General features: G+C 46.1%; 4 protein-coding genes across 6 annotated transcripts; 1 reads left to right on the forward strand and 3 right to left on the reverse strand.

The window, feature by feature from the left end:
- The first annotated feature begins 767 nt into the window (after positions 1–767).
- LOC147991452 (uncharacterized) lies at positions 768–4,179 on the forward strand. The gene is made up of 4 exons (XM_087538674.1): positions 768–976; positions 1,132–2,839; positions 2,913–3,863; positions 3,937–4,179. Exons 1-4 carry the CDS (start codon positions 768–770, stop codon positions 4,177–4,179), a joined length of 3,111 nt encoding a protein of 1,036 aa, XP_087394800.1.
- A 2,098-nt stretch (positions 4,180–6,277) lies between these two features.
- Positions 6,278–7,799, reverse strand: LOC147991453 (uncharacterized). The gene is made up of 3 exons (XM_087523049.1): positions 7,641–7,799; positions 7,343–7,492; positions 6,278–7,066 (listed from the first exon to the last, which is right to left on the reverse strand). The coding sequence occupies exons 1-3, from the start codon at positions 7,656–7,658 to the stop codon at positions 6,671–6,673; spliced, it is 564 nt and encodes a 187-aa protein (XP_087379175.1). The 5' UTR covers positions 7,659–7,799; the 3' UTR covers positions 6,278–6,670.
- Positions 7,800–7,945: 146 nt separating this feature from the next.
- LOC125534629 (UTP--glucose-1-phosphate uridylyltransferase) lies at positions 7,946–9,024 on the reverse strand. The gene is made up of 4 exons (XM_048697804.2): positions 8,673–9,024; positions 8,472–8,549; positions 8,314–8,364; positions 7,946–8,233 (listed from the first exon to the last, which is right to left on the reverse strand). Exons 1-4 carry the CDS (start codon positions 8,763–8,765, stop codon positions 8,081–8,083), a joined length of 375 nt encoding a protein of 124 aa, XP_048553761.2. The 5' UTR covers positions 8,766–9,024; the 3' UTR covers positions 7,946–8,080.
- Positions 9,025–9,941: 917 nt separating this feature from the next.
- Positions 9,942–15,159, reverse strand: LOC125514749 (thiamine pyrophosphokinase 3). Of its 3 annotated transcripts, XM_048680113.2 has the most exons (8): positions 14,910–15,159; positions 14,713–14,809; positions 13,752–13,824; positions 12,915–13,031; positions 10,690–10,791; positions 10,551–10,581; positions 10,332–10,475; positions 9,942–10,256 (listed from the first exon to the last, which is right to left on the reverse strand). In XM_048680113.2, the coding sequence occupies exons 1-8, from the start codon at positions 15,112–15,114 to the stop codon at positions 10,141–10,143; spliced, it is 885 nt and encodes a 294-aa protein (XP_048536070.1). In that variant the 5' UTR covers positions 15,115–15,159; the 3' UTR covers positions 9,942–10,140. The 3 variants fall into 3 exon arrangements, with proteins under 3 accessions (XP_048536070.1, XP_048536062.1, XP_048536077.1); XM_048680105.2 differs by having other exon boundaries at positions 10,332–10,581; positions 14,910–15,155; XM_048680120.2 differs by lacking the exon at positions 12,915–13,031 and having other exon boundaries at positions 10,332–10,581; positions 14,910–15,154.
- Positions 15,160–15,792: the final 633 nt, after the last annotated feature.

Below are 15,792 nucleotides of genomic sequence, written 5' to 3' on the forward strand. Positions count from 1 at the left end.
CATGGCGACGCCGGGCAGGGGTCCAGTAGGGGCGCCCGCGTGAAGGAGGAGAGGGCCGACGATGACGATGGCAGCGACGGTGGTGACTTCAGCCAGTTTTTTCTTTAGATTAGTTTATGTATATGTGCTATGTAATGAAAATCCGCGAACTTCGCCGAAATGTGCCGAAATTTATCGTGTTTGGCCGAAATTTATCGTGTTTAAGCCGAACTTCGCCGAACTTCTTTTATTTTAAAACGTGCCTGGGGCGGCCCTGGGGGCGGCGGCTGGGGACCAACTCGCCCCCAGGCCCAATTTTTGCGCCGGCTCACCCCCAGGCGGCGATTTTAGGCGCCCCCTGGGGGGCCAACGGCTGGAGATGCCCTAATGTTGCACCTAAAGCATGACCCTGATCCTTCCATGCTCAAAGTCATATATGTTATATCTGAGTGATTGACAAAAAACTACCAGTTTAGGGGTTTGCGTCCCATAGAACTACCACTTTTTTAAAAGTGGCCGAAAACTACCAAAAAACGTAAAAACGTGACTAAAAACTACCAGGTTGACTGAATGGTGGTTTTGACCGTTTTAACCGTGATTCTGACGTGAGTGGCCCACGTGCCAGGCTGGCGGCCCGCCTAACGGCTAACGGCGCGTGCGCGCGGCCGTTAGAGCCGCTCGTCGGTCGCACCTGGTCGGGACCAGGTCATAACCTGGCCGACCGGGCCGCTCGTCCCCACCAGCTCTCTCACTCTCCCCCGAGCTCCTAGCCCTAGCCGTCGGCAGCCATGGCGGCTGTGGATGCAAACTCCGGCGGCGATTCAGGCATACCTCCTGGCGGCAGCGCGGCGCAGCAGCCTTCTCAGTCCGAATCTAATCCTTCCGCTAGCGGCGCGCAACAGAGGTTGGATTGGTCGGCGCCGGCGCGACCATCGTCGACGACAAGAAGCAGAGCTCAAGGTCGGCGGAAGCTTCCTCGTTCTGCTAGCGGCGGCAGGTACGGCCTAGTTTTTTTTGCATGGTTGTGATATTCAGAGATTCAGAGAATCGGTAATTTAGGCTAGTTTTTTGCATGGTTAGATTCAGTTATGGTCATCTTGGAAATTGTTAGTACTGTGCATACTTTGTTGTGTAAGAAACTGAAAAAAGCAGTTTGACAGAAACTCAATATTGTGCCTACTTAGGTTCAGTAATCCTGTATTCAGTTAATAAAGGTATTTCATTTTATAATTTTCATGACCCAAAGTGGTCAATTTGGTTCCATTTCAATGCCAGAGAATCTGTGGTTCGAAATTTATACCAGTCAGACATATCATATTTGACAATGCTTTCTCTTATTGGGAGTGAGGGCTTTGTGGCTGATGATTATATGTACTATGTATTTGATGAGGAGAAAGGATTAGAAGGTTTAGATAAAATATGCTGTGAAGATGATGTGCAGCAGATGTTGGCACACTCTCATAATGAAAAGTTTCTGAACATAAGAGTAGTGGGAGCTCTTGAGGAATGTAATGCAGATGAGAACAGAGATAGTTATTTTGCTGAACATTGCATTAACACTCAACAAAGTTGCACTAAGGTGGTGGATATAAGCATGGACAGAAAGGAAGAGCTGAAGAAAAGCATGGTGCAGAGAGAGGCTGACCTTAACCATTTTGAAGGTGATACTGATGTGTCTGAATTTGTTTCTGATGATGAAGCTGCAAATTCAGGTTCAGATGGGAACAATGTGGATTTTCAGTCAGAGTATTCCTCTGAAGATGAAGCTGCAAAACAAGATACAGTAGTGGTACAGAAACTGAAGGTAGTGAGAAAACCTGGTCCAACTAGTAGATCCCACCATGAGATTGAGAAAATGGAGAAAGCAGATTGGTTCCCTGAAGCAGATGAAAACTGTTTCCCCGGTGACTATGGCATCAGTGATGAAGAAGATGAGCCTGAAGGATCCTATAAACTACCAAGTGGTAGGAAGAGAAGGAATAAGAAGTTGAAAGACAGGATATGGTATGATCACAAACTTCAAGGACCAGTAGAACAGTTTTGTAAGGGCTTGTGCTTCACCACTGTGTATGAGTTTAGAGATGCACTTAGGGATTTTCACATTAGGACTTTGAGAAATTTTCAATACCACAGAAATGCCCCAGATAGGATTATTGTTTGGTGCTCAGAGAGAGCCACCCAGGGATGTGATTTTTATATATGTGCCTCTAAGTTAGCTCATGAAAAAACATTCTGCATCAAGAAGTGTGATATGTTGCACACTTGTGGAGCATGTGCAGAGTCCATAAAGGTTACTACTAAGTGGATGTCAAGGTCAGTGGAGGCAGCATTGAGAGAAGACATTAGATCTCCTGTGGATGCATTAATTAAGAAGACCAAGAGTAAGTTTTCAGTGGATGTATCAAGAAGTGTGGCATATAGGGCAAGGAGGAAGGCTGTTGATGTAGTTCAAGGTGACCACAAGCAACAGTACTTGAGGCTCAGGGATTATCTTCAAGCAGTTCTTGACACAAACCCAGGTAGCAGGTGTATAGTAACAACATTTGAAGATCCAGAGAACCCAGCACCTACTCCTAGATTCAAGTATATGTTCTATTGTTTAGCAGCTTCAAAGGAAGGTTTCCTTAATGGTTGCAGACCATTTATAGGTCTTGATGGATGCTTCATCAAGTTAACCACTGGACAACAAATTCTTGCAGCCACAGGAAGGGATGGAAACAACAATATTTATCCTATAGATTTTGGTGTGGTTGACAAGGAAGATGGTGAAAGTTGGAATTGGTTTTTAACTCAATTGAGATGTTGCATTGGCAGTGGCAACAAATTTGGAACATACACTATCATGTATGACAGGCAAAAGGTTGGGAAGAATTTCATTGAGCAATTTATGTTAATACTTTTTTCAATTGTATTAATAATTTGTGAATGTGCAGGGCTTGCTTAAGGCAATAAATGAGGTATTCCCTGATTCACCTCAAAGGTATTGCCTTAGGCACATATATGCAAATTTTCAATCTGCTGGATTTAGAGGCCAGGAACTAAAGAAGTGTATTGACAAGGCTAGCTACTCCTACACTAAACATGGGCATGAACTAGGCATGGCAGAGCTGAAAGCACAGTCTGAGGATGCTTGGAAATGGCTCAAAAAAATTGAGGTCTCTACTTGGGCTAGGTTTGCTATGGATCATACTTGCAAAACAGATTTAGTTGTGAACAATCTAAGTGAAGTCTTCAACAAGATGATACTGGATATTAGGGCCAAACCAATAAGGACAATGTTTGAAGGGATTAGGACCAAGCTAATGATCAAGAGGCAACAAATTAGGGAGAAGTTACAAATTAGCAGGTGGACAATCACACCAACCTACTCAGAGATTTTAGAAGAGAACAAGCAGTATGCCAAGTATTGTCAGGCTGACAGAGCAGGTCCAACAATTTGGCAAGTTACTAGCAAAGAAAAACAGTATTGTGTGGACATGGAAGGGTATACATGTGACTGCAAGAGATGGAACATGACTGGTGTACCTTGCAGTCATGGCATATCTGTACTGACAAAGCAAAAGCTGCATCCTGAGGACTATGTCAATGACTTTTTCAAGAAGCCACTTTATTTGGAGACATACAAAGAAATTATATACCCTGTTCTTGGTCCAGATTTCTGGCCTCACACAAACACTCCAGACATTGAACCTCCTGTGTTCAAAGAAAAGGCAGGCAGAAAACAGACTGCAAGGAGGAAAGGAGAGTTTGAAGTTCCTGCCCCAAGAGACACCAGTAGGATGGGAACAATTACCTGTGAAAATTGTGGGTTGGAAGGACACAAGTATACAAGTTGCAATAAGACTCTTAGGCCTAAACTACAAATGAGGAAAAACAAACACCAGGTAATTATCAAGCATCAGAGCAATGTTTCCTTTTACATAGTCTAATCTAAGTTAAGTTGGACCTTTAATGTAGGAAAACAGGGCAGTCTATGCACCTGCTCCATCTGCTCCAATACAAACTCTAAGAGCACCAGCCCCTAGTGCAAGAGCACCAGCTCCTGCTGCCAAAAGGGGTAGGCCTACAGGTGGAGGGAGAGGCAAGGAATTCAGTGCACCAAGATCTGTTGCTGCAACTTCAGAGGTTTTGGCTGGTAACAAAAGGAAGAGGTTTGCAAGCAGTAGATTGAGGGGTTATTTCTATGCCAGTGGTAACTGACACTATAAAAAGGTAGAACTTCTCTCTTTGAACCTGTTTGAATTAGTTTAGAACCTGTTTCTCTTTGTTTTGAACCTGTCTGTACTTTTCTGCATGAGTATGTCTGAATTTGGGTGAACCTGACCGAACCTCACTGTACTTGTATCAAATTTGTGGTGTACCGTGGGCCTGATGGTGGGCTTGCGTGTTGGACCTAACTAACCCACCAAGCCTGCCACAGTGTGTACATAAGAGAGGCCACCAGAAACCACTGGATCCCTGCGCCTCATTCCCCTTGACCAAAACCTAGCTGCCACTGATGGATCCACAGTTAGGAGAGGTAGTTGATGAACAAGACGAGGTTGCTAGGGCTGAAAGGAGGGCCAACCGTCGAGCACAGGCATAGGAGCGACGCCAGAGGATTGCTGCCATGATTATGGCGGAACGTAACCAGAATGACGTGAAGCAGTTCAAGGAGGTGTTCCCAGAAGGAACCAACATCACAGATGAACTAATCATCTGGTGGGCCAGAGACAGGGCTTCTTTCCATCGATTCCAAGCAACAAGGAAGAGATGGACTCAGATCCTGGCTGCAGCAGAAGGAAGACAGGATTGGGATTAGTTCTACGCGGTAGTTTCTGACTAAATTGTGGTGTTTCCGAATCTGCTTGTCTTGTGCTCAATATTGCCCTGAATCTTGTTCTTAGTCTTGCTTTGAATCTTGTCTTCTTCTGAACTTTCTGAACTTTATGATTGCAGTGAAGGATGCAGTTCAGGAGATGCACCAACCGTGATGAAGACGATGCAATGTGGCTGCCTGAATCTGTTAAAGAGAGTACTCATGTTAAAGACTATGCTTATTTTCTGAACCATCTATATTTGGGTTGTTGGAAAATCTATGATAAAGACTATGCTTATTTTCTAAGAAATGTATCCATGGCACAATATTTTTAAGTCTGAACTTATGCCTGAATCCATCTATCTGCATTTATCTGAATGTTTCTATACTTGGGCTTTGCTGAAATGTGATTTTTTGGTCACTCTAATTTTTGAAATACTCCACTGTTTGACCATCAACTACTCCACTGTTTGAGCACACAAGTTCCAAGTTGCTGGGTTTCAACAAAGACTTTAATTGCAACACAACTACCACCATTTCTCATCACTCAATCTCGAAAACCTCACTTTCACACTCCACCGCACTTCCTCCACTCCAACATTTAAGTAGCCCAACAGCTCACTCTATCTCTGCTCACTCTACCTCTCTCTCGAAAACCTCACTCCACCTACATCCATGGCTGGTTCTTCCTCTACGCCAGACCCATGGCTGAACCCCTTCCCCACCGGCAAGGGCTGGGTTGCCATGCTTTTTGGGTCGGCTCGCGGCGACGAAGACCTCTTCCTCGAGTACATGAAGATTGCCATGAGATACAACAGCGTACAAGGGCTTGTGGATGCATCAGAAGAGGTGAGGAAGAAGGCGACGACTGAGGAGAAGCAGCGCATGGACCAGCGCTATGCAACCCCAGGTAAGGGTATCATGCCCATCGACATGTTGCTGTGGGCAATGAAGGAGGCGGACTCCGGCGATGCTGGGCAGAGGGAACGGTGGGCAGCCCACCGCTATATCCCTCTAGCACAAGCTGCAACTCAAACTACTATGGGCAACGCCGACGAGGACGTGCAGAACATCGCCCCACCAGCACTGCTGGCTCGCCGACGTCCTCCTCCCATCATCGTCATCGATGGAGACGAAGAGGAGGTGCTAGAGCTGCCACCTACCACTCAAGTCAAGCAAGAGGTGCGACGGTCAGGTCGCATAGCAGGGCAGGGGCCTAACAATCTGAAACAGTAAGTTTCAGATTCAGTTATCGCCAGATCTATGTGAGATTCAGTTATGTCAGTTTAGTTCTGTCAGTTTATCAGGGTGTTTGCAATCTCAGTGAGATTCAGTTCTGTCAGTTTAAGTGTCTTTGAACAATTTCAGTGTCCATGTCCTATCTATGTAAGACTAAATGCTATATATGGGACCTGTGATGAAGCAATTTATGAAGTAAACAGATCTCAGCAAGAACTTATGATACAACACACACAAATAAACTACATCAGACTTAGATAATTTAGTTCTTAACTTAACTTAGCACCAGTTCTCAGCATCAGGATAATATTTGGGCAGTACAGATCAGGGCAAACACCACCCCCACACCAACCAAAATGATCTGAACCCATTACAGTTCTTAGGTAGTTCAAAGGTAATTCATAAGTAGATCAGGGCATATTTGCATCAGACTGATCATTCCTAGGCCAATTATATATATAGGCCTCATATATACTTACCATCCAGAGAGCTGCCACTTCACTCCTCCATCACAACTTCCTTTATCTTGTCCAGTTTTTCCTTGCACCCATGACCAACCTTAAGGAGCTCAGCAATGACATTCTCCAGCTTCTTCTTCTCTTCTTTAAGGAGATCTTTCTCCACCTCTAGCGCCTTCATGGCCTTCCTTGTGTTCTAGATTATATCAGCTTGACTCTGAAGGATGCACCTTTGTTCTTTCTTGAGCTTAAGCTTCTCCATTTGAAGCTCAATCTTTGCCTGCTCCTCAAGTTGCTTCTTCTTCTCCTTCAGTTCATTGATTGCCTGGCTTGTGCAACCCATGTCATGAGGTTTGATTCCATCCTGATAATCAAACAACTTGGACACATCATCCACCAGCTGGCTATACTGATTGGCCAGAGAAGCAAGCTCCTTCTGCAGTTTTGCAACCTCTATCCCATGAGCCTCATTATCCTGGGCTCTACCAAGGTTCTGCTCATGATACATATCCCAGAGCTTGCTTAAGCACCTTTGCAGAATTACAGGCCAGGGGGCATCTACCCACTCCAGAACACCACAGTTCACACCATCCTGAAAATCAATTACTCTTAATTTTACAGTGAACAATCAAATTCAGAATAACAAATCATAAACAATAATGATATAAGCTACACTAGCTAGTTAGTTCTATACTACAAGTACAATATTCATACATGTTTCCAGTGCTCTTTACTACAAGTAAAGTATTCAGACATACCAATGTTTTCAGACTTAAGGAAAATTCAGAATAACAGCAACTAAACACTTTGTTTCCACTACATAGCAGAAATTCAAACTAATCAAATCCACACCAACTTGGTCCATTACCTCAGTAGCACATCCTATGAATCTCCTGCCAGTGTCAGTGCCTTCAAATGCCACAAACTTGCCCGCCCTCTGCCTGTGCAGGATACACCTTCTGTCAGATTCAGTCACAAGCCCATAGAAACTAGGGTCTATCACAGTGTCAGGAGTTTGCTGCAAAAGCAAAAGCATATCTATATCAAGAACAACTCAGATATATCAACTTAAATGGAAAAATCTCAAATATCTTCAAACCCTAACCCTACCCTAACCCTAGAACAGACCAGACAGGAGAGGGAGAGGATAGACTAAGATGACTTACAAAGTACTCCATCTGCATGATCCAACGTCTCGTTGCTGTTCGGCCACGACGGCATGGTCACGGCGTCGCCGGAGCGCGAGAAGAAGAAACAGAAGCAGAGGAGAGCAGAGAGGAGTTGAGTGAGCTCGGGGGAAAGTGAGAGAGCTGGTGGGGACGAGCGGCCCGGTCGGCCAGGTTATGACCTGGTCCCGACCAGGTGCGACCGACGAGCGGCTCTAACGGCCGCGCGCGCGCCGTTAGCCGTTAGGCGGGCCGCCAGCCTGGCACGTGGGCCACTCACGTCAGAATCGCGGTTAAAACGGTCAAAACCACCATTCAATCAACCTGGTAGTTTTTTGTCACGTTTTTACATTTTTTTGATAGTTTTCGGTCATTTTTAAAAAAGTGATAGTTCTGTGGGGCGCAAACCCCTAAACTGGTAGTTTTTTGTCAATCACTCGTTATATCTCACTGTATACACTAATTGGAGTTTCAACGTAACAATATTCAGAACTCGTCGGCCAGCCATCCTTAACGGGCGATGCATATGAATGTTTTACCACCCATCCTTGACGGTCCTTCCCCTGGAAGGCCACGACACGAGGATACTGGCTCTGCATATCAGAACAGAATTCGTAAATGTCATAAGCATACCTGATTGAAACAACAAATCAGGATATATGGCTTGACATACCTGGTTGAATGTATGGATTTGGATGTTTGAATTGGCGTATTTCTCGACAATCTGCGGCGCAAATGTATGAATCAGCATGACGAGGGAATTGGTATTTTTTTAAACAGCCTTCCAATCGCCAATGTCAGAAGTGATTTGGATGATGGTAATTAATCTACCTTCAACGTGTCCTGGTGGGTGTTGAAGGAATTCATCAGGAGCAGCGGCACGTTGCTGCCGTACTTCTTGTTCAGGGACTGCAAAAGAAACAGTATCAGTGGATGCAATCTTAAAAAAAGAGGTAGTAGAACCGAAGAATTTGCTTTGGATCTCGAAAAAAAGAAGGGACAATGGATGAATCGTGTGTTCAACCCCCCTACCTCGATCTGGATCATGATGTGCTCCTCCGTCTTCACCGACCCCACAACCTCAGCCTCCACCGCCGCCACGACGGCCGTTTCGTCCCCTTCCATGCCGCCAAGGCGGCCCCGGAAGACGCCGCTGCTCCCCCTCCTGCGCTCCCCTAGCTCGCGGTGCCGCCATCGTTGCTCTGCACAAAAGCAAGACTGTGGGATCTAGATCGGGATGGAGAACGAGGGGGGAGAGAGAGAGAGAGAGCGCGACAGGTGATGGAGAACGACTGGAAGAAGGGAAAACGGGGAGGGGGCGAAGCAGTGAGATGACGGTACACCGTGTATGCAAACTAACAGGAAAAGAAGAAGGCGAAAAAGAAAGTTCCAGGAACCTTTCATGGGCTAGGCACCGTTCGGATCGTGGGAAACTTCTCTCTCGTGGGCCGAGGTCTGGCGTGGGCGCAGGCATGGCAGCCTATGGGCTCAGCCTACTGGCTAGTCACATGCGTTGGTGGTCCAGTTTGCACTATAAGAGGAAATAAACTAGGGATAGCTAAAATGCAAGAAATGCTAACAGGGGAAAGTTTTGGACCAGATCCCAAGCTCAACATGTGGCTATGATTGCTACCTCCACAAGATTGTTGCATAGGTTTGCTTTTGTCTATATATATATATATATATATATATATATATATATATATATATATATATATATATGAAAATTTTATATCATAGGATGATACTTGCAGAGGCGGGGAGAGCAACTGGTATGCATGTACATAATCCATTTTCTTTGTTATAATCGGTGTTTCTCACAAGAATAAAAATACATTATCTATATAAATACCTACGATCTTCTGAAAACCTAGCAAATCGTCATGCTCCTGACCAAATCCTGTGATCTGAATATCTGATACCATCAAGCAAAACATCTTACCTAGACCCAGGATCCTAACAACCTTACTCATGGAAGCGTGCTATGAGTTTGATCGTGTCTCTTGTGGCTTGTGGTCTAGTTGGATGGAGCTCTGAAATGAATACGCAAATCCAGACTACCGAAGTACAAGAGGTGTGTAAAAAGAGAAGTTTGCTTGAACAGAGTAACCCACAAACTGCGCCACTGTATTTTCACAACCTATTAACAGATATAGATTTTGACAGGCACACCACCAATTTTTTTACGCGGGGGCAAATATATTTAATTGCCAAAGCTACCAAATTACAAATTGAAAATTTACAAGGCTTGAAATTCTAACACGCCAGAATTTATCACGTCACTGCTGGATGTAGTGGTCATAGACATAAATTAGATGAGACAATTGGCGATAGCTAAAACGTTCTGCCTAGCATAAGCTCGGTGCCAGAGAGATATTGTCCAAATCAGGTCAGAATCTGAAGCGACCATAACCCGGTCCTCATCAACAATGTTCGACGTGCTAATCAATCCATCGTAGCTCATACAAGTATTGTCTGACGAGAAAATGCATCGAAAAACTCAGTGCCGGAGCGATATTGTCCAGATCAGGTCAGAATCTGAAGTGACCATAACCTGGTCCTCATCAACTGTGTTTGATGTGCTAATCAATCCACCGAAGCTCATATGAGTATTATCTGACGAGAAAATGCATTGAAACATCAGTTGCTGCTGTATGACACCACAGGATATTGACCAAGTGAAACACTTACCTAAATTCCACCGGAGCCCCGTGGTCGTGGTGCTAGTCGAAGGTGCGCCAATGGGAATCAACCCACAGTGGGGGCCCTCAACTGATCGTTCAATGTGGATGTTGTGAGTGTGCGTTCTTGGGAGCAGAAAGATCAGGCAATCATCTGATAGGAGGACGATCTTAATGTTTGGAAAGAGGTGGAGTACATTGATGTTTCCCATTTCGTGATCAAACCTACCTCCTAGTGCTCCGAGGACAAGGATGCATAGCTGTCATTAAAGACAAGGCGGTATATATTTGTAAACATGGCGATGTGTTATTCTAATCAAATAACTTGAGGGTTAATGACTTCATATTACTGAGCTAGAGCAGCTTACATTCGATTTGTCAGGGCCAGGTGAATTGTCAGTGATAAATGCTACACATTTGTGCAAGTCGGTGGTATCCTGATCATGTGATTGATCAACTATTTTGGTGCCCTGTGGTTGATCAAATAATAAGACTTGCCATAAGATGGAATTAATTTCAAGTAAGGTTCTGCATGAAAGTCATGTCTCAATATATTAATTGCCATGTGATGACTGAAGCAATAACTTGCTTGATCTATATGAACTTTTGCATACATAGATATCAGCATGATAACTTACATGATCTATATTGGATTTCAGATTTCAGAAGAAACAAGATATTTCAAGGTCACAAGAATCAGCGCTCTTTCTACCTGTTAGAGTACGTAATGGGCCTAATGGCCTGGGCTGGCGGTATAGCCCGTTAGTCTTAGGGTTAATTAGAGATAAGGGTCACTTGCTTAGGGGTCAAGTAAGCCTTGCTTGGGAGTCAAGTAAACCTCTCTATATAAAGAGAGGAGATGTATCAATCTAATCAAGCAAGAATTAAGAAGGAAATCCCTTCCATCTTGCCCGGCCGTGGGCAAAAGGCCCCGGGCCGGCCCTCTCGCGCCCTCCTTCTAGCAGCGCCATAACAATTTGGTATCAGCTAGCTTCGGTTCGATCATGTCTTCACCGCCGCCCAACCCATCTCTTCCGCTGCCGGTCACCTCGTCGGAGGCGACCACCACGACCGTCGCCCCGCTCCTGCCCGCGTTGGGATTCTCCGCCGCGCCCTCTCCCGTCGTCCTCACCCCGGAGGTGTTCGGGACGCTGCGGGACCTAATACAGGCGGTCCAGGAGATCCGCCTGTTCTTGGCCGGGTCCTACGGGCTGCACCCGGCTGTGCCGCCCATCACCGCCACCGCGCCGCCGTGGCTGCCGCCGCACCAGGCGCCCCCCGCCGCGCTCGCCGCGGCTGCCATCCACCGCCCCGTCCTGGCTGTCATGGCAGCCGCCGCACCAGGCGGCCTCCGCCGGGCTGCTGCAGCTGCCATCCACCACCACCACCGCCCCGTCCTGGCTGCCGTGGCAGCCGCCGCACCAGGTGGCCTCCGCCGCGCTCACCGGGCCACTGCAGCAGCTGCCATCCACCGCCACCACCGCCCCGCCCTGGCTGCAGTGGCAGCCACCGCTCCTGGCGACCTCCGCCGCGCCCGGCACTCCGCCGCAGCAGCCACTGCAACTGCAGCAGCCATCGCAGGTCAGCTCCGACCCCGCATCGACCGCGCCGACGGGAGTCCCGATCCACCAGATCAAGTTCCCGCCGTCGCCATCACCACTTCCCCAGGGCGTCCCCATCCAGCAGATCAAGTTCCCACCGTCGCCGTCACCGCTTGCAGCTTGGATCACTACCCGCCACGTGTCGGCAGCGGTGAGACTGCAGGCTGCTGCACACGGCCTCCTAGCGCGTCGGCGTGTGCGGGAGTTGCGTGGTCTGCAGCTGCCGCTCCTCCCAGTTGCGCTTCGCTGCGCAAAGGACCTCGATCTCGTCCACTGCGTCGGGGATCTTGGGCATGTTGTTTTCCCCACGGACAGCGCCCTCAAAGTCTGCGACATCGACGGTTGGGGAGGCGCACCCCTCCTCGCCATTCTCCATCGACAGCCCTCCACTCTTCTATGTGCGGTGCCGACCAACAGCCGTCCGGCAGGGAGAAGGCATGGTGTTACCGACAGGAGCGCACCGCGTAGCACCACTGCATTCCGCCACCGGCCGCCGCAAGGGCGCCTCTGCTGGTCGCTCTTGCGACCACTTCCAGGTGGCCATACACATGCACTCCTTTTGTCCAGATGGTGTCCATGGGATCCAGGTGGCTGTACACGTGCACGTCCGACGTGCGGATGGTATCCACTTTTTGTTAAGAGGTCCAAAATAAATCATCCCAGTCCATTTCAGGTTGAGAGTAATAAAACAAGCTGAGATGTAAAAGGCTTGTTTTTAGGTGTTAGGTCTGTGTTGCGTCGAGTCATGGTTATAAGTTGGTTAGGCTGCAGCTCGAGGACAAGCTGCATGTCCAGGTGGGGTGTAGTGTTAGAGTACGTAATGGGCCTAATGGCCTGGGCTGGCGGTATAGCCCGTTAGTCTTAGGGTTAATTAGAGATAAGGGTCACTTTCTTAGGGGTCAAGTAAGCCTTGCTTGGGAGTCAAGTAAACCTCTCTATATAAAGAGAGGAGATGTATCAATCTAATCAAGCAAGAATTAAGAAGGAAATACCTTCCATCTTGCCCGGCCGTGGGCAAAAGGCCCCCGGCCGGCCCTCTCGCGCCCTCCTTCTAGCAGCGCCATAACACTAGTTTCTACTAAAGCAGAGCCATGCTGGAAGTCAATGGACTAAATTATGAAGAAAATATGATCAGCTGCCTCATATTTGAAATAAGAACATACCAAAACATTCTTATTTAAGCCAACATACTCTAGTGCTGTTCTTTTGTTCATATAAAAGGGTACAATTATTACTAGAAAGCCGCAATTGAGGACACACACATGCTAAATTGATTTACATGTGAGATTTCATCTAAGAAATTTCATGGAGGAAGAAAAAGAAGATCCCGAATCTGCACTACACCAACCATGTCACTCTAGCATGAATTGAATTCGCAGTGTAGCTTATCATGGAGCTGTTAAAATGGGGAACATTCAACAATCATGTAAATACTGTTTGTTTCTTCAAATGTAATGCCAGCGAAGGATGTTCGCACTATGAATCTGCTAAATTAAGCATAACTAAGATTCCAGAACCAGAGACTCGTCATTTTTTTTCTTTCTCTCTCAGTTTTCATGTTCCCACATAACCGATAGCACTATTAAACTAGAGAGCTGCTAGATATCTTGTATCTAGACAACGCTTCAGTACTATGCATCAGCCAAGAGAACACTGCAAACTGCAAACTAATGAGGCACCACGAGTACAAAATAATCAGATTGTGCTAAATTTCTGAGACACCAGTTCATGATTATACTAGCCAAATAACATTGTTCAAATATTACTTGTCCCACACATGCTGTTTGTAAGTTAATAAGGACTAAATGGAAAATAAAAAAGTAAATTACCAAATTAGAATAATATTCCTTCACTTCTGGTCGCACTGAATCCATATCCCCTTTGATTACATCTGGTTTGTATCTGCACAAAAACAAGTGACAGCTTGGTGAAAATTTATAATATGATGGTTTGAAAAAGTACTGCATAGTCTTAAACATTGATTTCCGACTATCGATAATTGAGAAGGTCTGAGTCATGATCATCTCCTAGATCCCAATCCCATTAGAAATTTCAAATAAAAAATGAAATGTGATTTGAACATTTGGTTGGGTGGAGTTAAAAATCTTGGTATAAAAAATGCTACTACTAGCTCACAAATATCTCTATTAACATCACCTCTTCTCATAAAATAAGTGAGTTATTGCATTAACCACTACTCCTACTAACACTGCTGCTTCTCATGGCCAGTAAGAGGGAGGTTTTACATGTAAGATGAACCACTTCCTAATAAGCTGAACCAGAAAAATGGATTTACCAACACATCCACTGAAGAAGTGCCACCAAACGTCAGAACAAGCATGAGTGCTAGATGGTTCTTGCTGACTGGGAAAGGCAAACAGTCACTATAAATAAGTTACGATTTATTTCTAACCAATCACTTCCGCAAATTCTAATCCCCTTTCCATGAATATACTAGATTACGTACACCTGTCGAGTTCTCTAGCATTACTTGAAAGTTGAAAGCACTTTAGGCAGTGGGTAAACATAACAACCCCAAGCATTCCACCAAGCACATTGTGAGCATGCATGGAGCGACCAGTCAGGCTCACAAGCAGAATAGAGATTGCACTACACAAATAAATTGTCGAATTTGGTTGGACTGTTTCTACTTTTTCTAGCGGCCAAACCAATCCAAAACACCGAATGGCCACCACCCGAGCAGGAATGTTCTTGTGCACATCCCTGTCCCTCTGACCGACAGGCCGACAGACAAACGCGGAATATGCAATGTCCGACGGATCGCATTACCTGGAGCGCACATCGTCGCGGGCGTGGCCGGGGAGCAGCTCCGGCATGCCGTCGAACACGCGATTAGCGCCCCCGTCGGCGCACACCCGCACCTGCGCTGCACAGACAGAGAAGCACATAAGCATCTTGAGGACGACGGAACCACGAAGAGGCTAACAGGGCATAGGGGAAGCTGTGGGGCTGGTGGCGACAGTTACCGCGGTCCCAGAGGAGAGGGGCGAAGCGGGGCAGGCGCTGGTTGAGGACGACGACCGCGTACGCGTCCGCTGAGGCGGCTGGGGTTGCGGAGGAGGGGAGGAGGAAGGCGGAGGAGTGGGACATCGCCGGCCTCGCTCCCGCTGGCGACGGGGGATCCATGGCGGCCGTCGGAGCGCGCCGAGGGTGATGTGGCTCTGGCTCCATGGGACGGGGAGCGTGCTCGCTGAAGTTGCAATTAATAGTCGCCCTCGTGCGCGTGCTGTGTTTTAAAAAGAGTCAATTAGACCGACGGTGCTAGAACTTGGCGTAAATGGTCACTTTGACGCTAAAAATTGCGGTGTATATTGAAATGGTGTAAAAATGCAAAAACTTAGTTTGGATGTGCAAATACAGTGCATATTCCATTTTATATACGTAATCTGTGCTGACCAGGCGCGTGAGGTCCGTTGTCAGCCCGTGAACCAGGCAGAATGTTTTTTTTCGAAAATCCCTTCAAAAAATATATTTTGACAAAAAAGACCATATGGACGTGCCATTTTTCCTCTCTATGCCCAGTGGGTCCCGCCTGTCAATATTAAAAGAAAATACCAAAACAACTGGCTAACCAGTAAAACCTATATACTGATTCATTCTCTAAAGATAACAACTTTATAAATATTTAGCAAAGACGCATGTGGACCTTAGGTGGGCTGCAGATATTGCAGCCCATTTTGCACAAGCTATTTTAAAAGATATTTTAAAACATAAGTAATAAAAATTATGTTCCAATATTTCTTTGTTATCAATAATTTGTAAATAAAAAACAGTGAAATATATACCCGTGTATATATAAAATATTTAGTTAATACGGACATTTAAAATGTGTATTATATACAATGTTTA

The sequence above is a fragment of the Triticum urartu genome, chromosome 1A, assembly GCF_056163025.1.
Source record: "Triticum urartu cultivar PI428250 chromosome 1A, HENAU_Tu73, whole genome shotgun sequence".
Lineage (NCBI taxonomy): Eukaryota > Viridiplantae > Streptophyta > Magnoliopsida > Poales > Poaceae > Triticum > Triticum urartu.

Bases quoted from the DNA above. Each gene is read 5' to 3' on its own strand.
- LOC125534629 (XM_048697804.2), bottom strand. From the start codon at position 8,765: ATGGAAGGGGACGAAACGGCCGTCGTGGCGGCGGTGGAGGCTGAGGTT. The intron at 8,365-8,471 runs GTAGATTAATTA...TTTGCGCCGCAG, and splicing joins CCCACCAGGACACGTTGAAG to ATTGTCGAGAAATACGCCAA. The intron at 8,234-8,313 runs GTATGTCAAGCC...TCTGATATGCAG, and splicing joins AAATCCATACATTCAACCAG to AGCCAGTATCCTCGTGTCGT.
- LOC147991452 (XM_087538674.1), top strand. From the start codon at position 768: ATGGCGGCTGTGGATGCAAACTCCGGCGGCGATTCAGGCATACCTCCT. The intron at 2,840-2,912 runs GTTGGGAAGAAT...GTGAATGTGCAG, and splicing joins TCATGTATGACAGGCAAAAG to GGCTTGCTTAAGGCAATAAA. The intron at 3,864-3,936 runs GTAATTATCAAG...CCTTTAATGTAG, and splicing joins TGAGGAAAAACAAACACCAG to GAAAACAGGGCAGTCTATGC.
- LOC125514749 (XM_048680105.2), bottom strand. From the start codon at position 15,114: ATGGAGCCAGAGCCACATCACCCTCGGCGCGCTCCGACGGCCGCCATG. The intron at 13,825-14,712 runs GTAATGCGATCC...GTTTTTGTGCAG, and splicing joins CGCGACGATGTGCGCTCCAG to ATACAAACCAGATGTAATCA. The intron at 10,792-12,914 runs GTATTTCCTTCT...GATCAACCACAG, and splicing joins ACGGCCGGGCAAGATGGAAG to GGCACCAAAATAGTTGATCA.
- LOC147991453 (XM_087523049.1), bottom strand. The intron at 7,067-7,342 runs GTAATGGACCAA...ATTGATTTTCAG, and splicing joins TCATAGGATGTGCTACTGAG to GATGGTGTGAACTGTGGTGT.